The following is a 756-nucleotide window of genomic DNA, read 5'->3' on the forward strand; positions in this document are numbered from 1 at the left end:
CAAATTTTTAGACTTTTTTGGGAGCGAACTTGGTTTTGATCTTTTCGATTTCTTTAGTCCCGATCTGAAACGCCGTCGTTAAAACGTGATCCGGAATCGTAGGAGTGGCCGTGAATAGCGTGGCGGCGATCGATTGTGTTCCCGGTAACTGACTGTTGAACGCCGAGATCACCGACGCCGGTTTGGCTTTGTCGTTGTTCTTCTGGTAATGAATCAACCCTCTCGGGAATACGAAAACTTCTCCTTTCTTCACCGTCTTAGCGAATAGCTTGTTCGCCGTCGTCACGAACCCGACGTCTAGCTCGCCTTCCAATACGAAGATCACTTCGGTGGCGCGTGGATGCGTGTGCGGCGGGTTTAAACCTCCAGGCGCGTAGTCTATACGCGCGAGCGAGACTCCGAGCGTGTTGAGCCCTGCGATCTTCTCTACGTTTGCTCCCGTGACGGCGGACCAGGCTGTGCTGTTAACGACGGCGGGTTTTCCGATCCCGGCGAAGAAAAAATCTGAGGCGGTGATGTTTGATTCCGGTTTACACGTGAAACCATTCACTTTGATCCCTACATACACATACATGATCCAAAATAATTAGTGACATTTACATTACTTTCATAGTATTATGTCATTCACAAGGTTTGATTATTGAAGATACCTGAAGTGTGATCTGCAACGCATAGATCTTGAAGCGTATCAGGATCGTAAGCAAGAGCAATCACAGTGAGAGATGATAACAGAGCAAAGAAGAAGCTATAACATCT

At 47.6% G+C, this 756-nt stretch overlaps 1 protein-coding gene across 1 annotated transcript; it reads right to left on the reverse strand.

Annotated features, from left to right (window-relative positions):
* Window positions 1-6: 6 nt before the first annotated feature.
* On the reverse strand, window positions 7-750 carry LOC104774570 (germin-like protein subfamily 2 member 4; the record flags this gene model as incomplete). Its single annotated transcript, XM_010499132.1, has 2 exons — window positions 7-558; window positions 651-750. Coding segments are annotated over 2 exons (651 nt in total), but the record flags the coding sequence as incomplete, so codon positions are not given.
* Window positions 751-756: the final 6 nt, after the last annotated feature.

This window comes from Camelina sativa, unplaced genomic scaffold (assembly GCF_000633955.1).
Source record: "Camelina sativa cultivar DH55 unplaced genomic scaffold, Cs unpScaffold03676, whole genome shotgun sequence".
Classification (NCBI taxonomy): domain Eukaryota; kingdom Viridiplantae; phylum Streptophyta; class Magnoliopsida; order Brassicales; family Brassicaceae; genus Camelina; species Camelina sativa.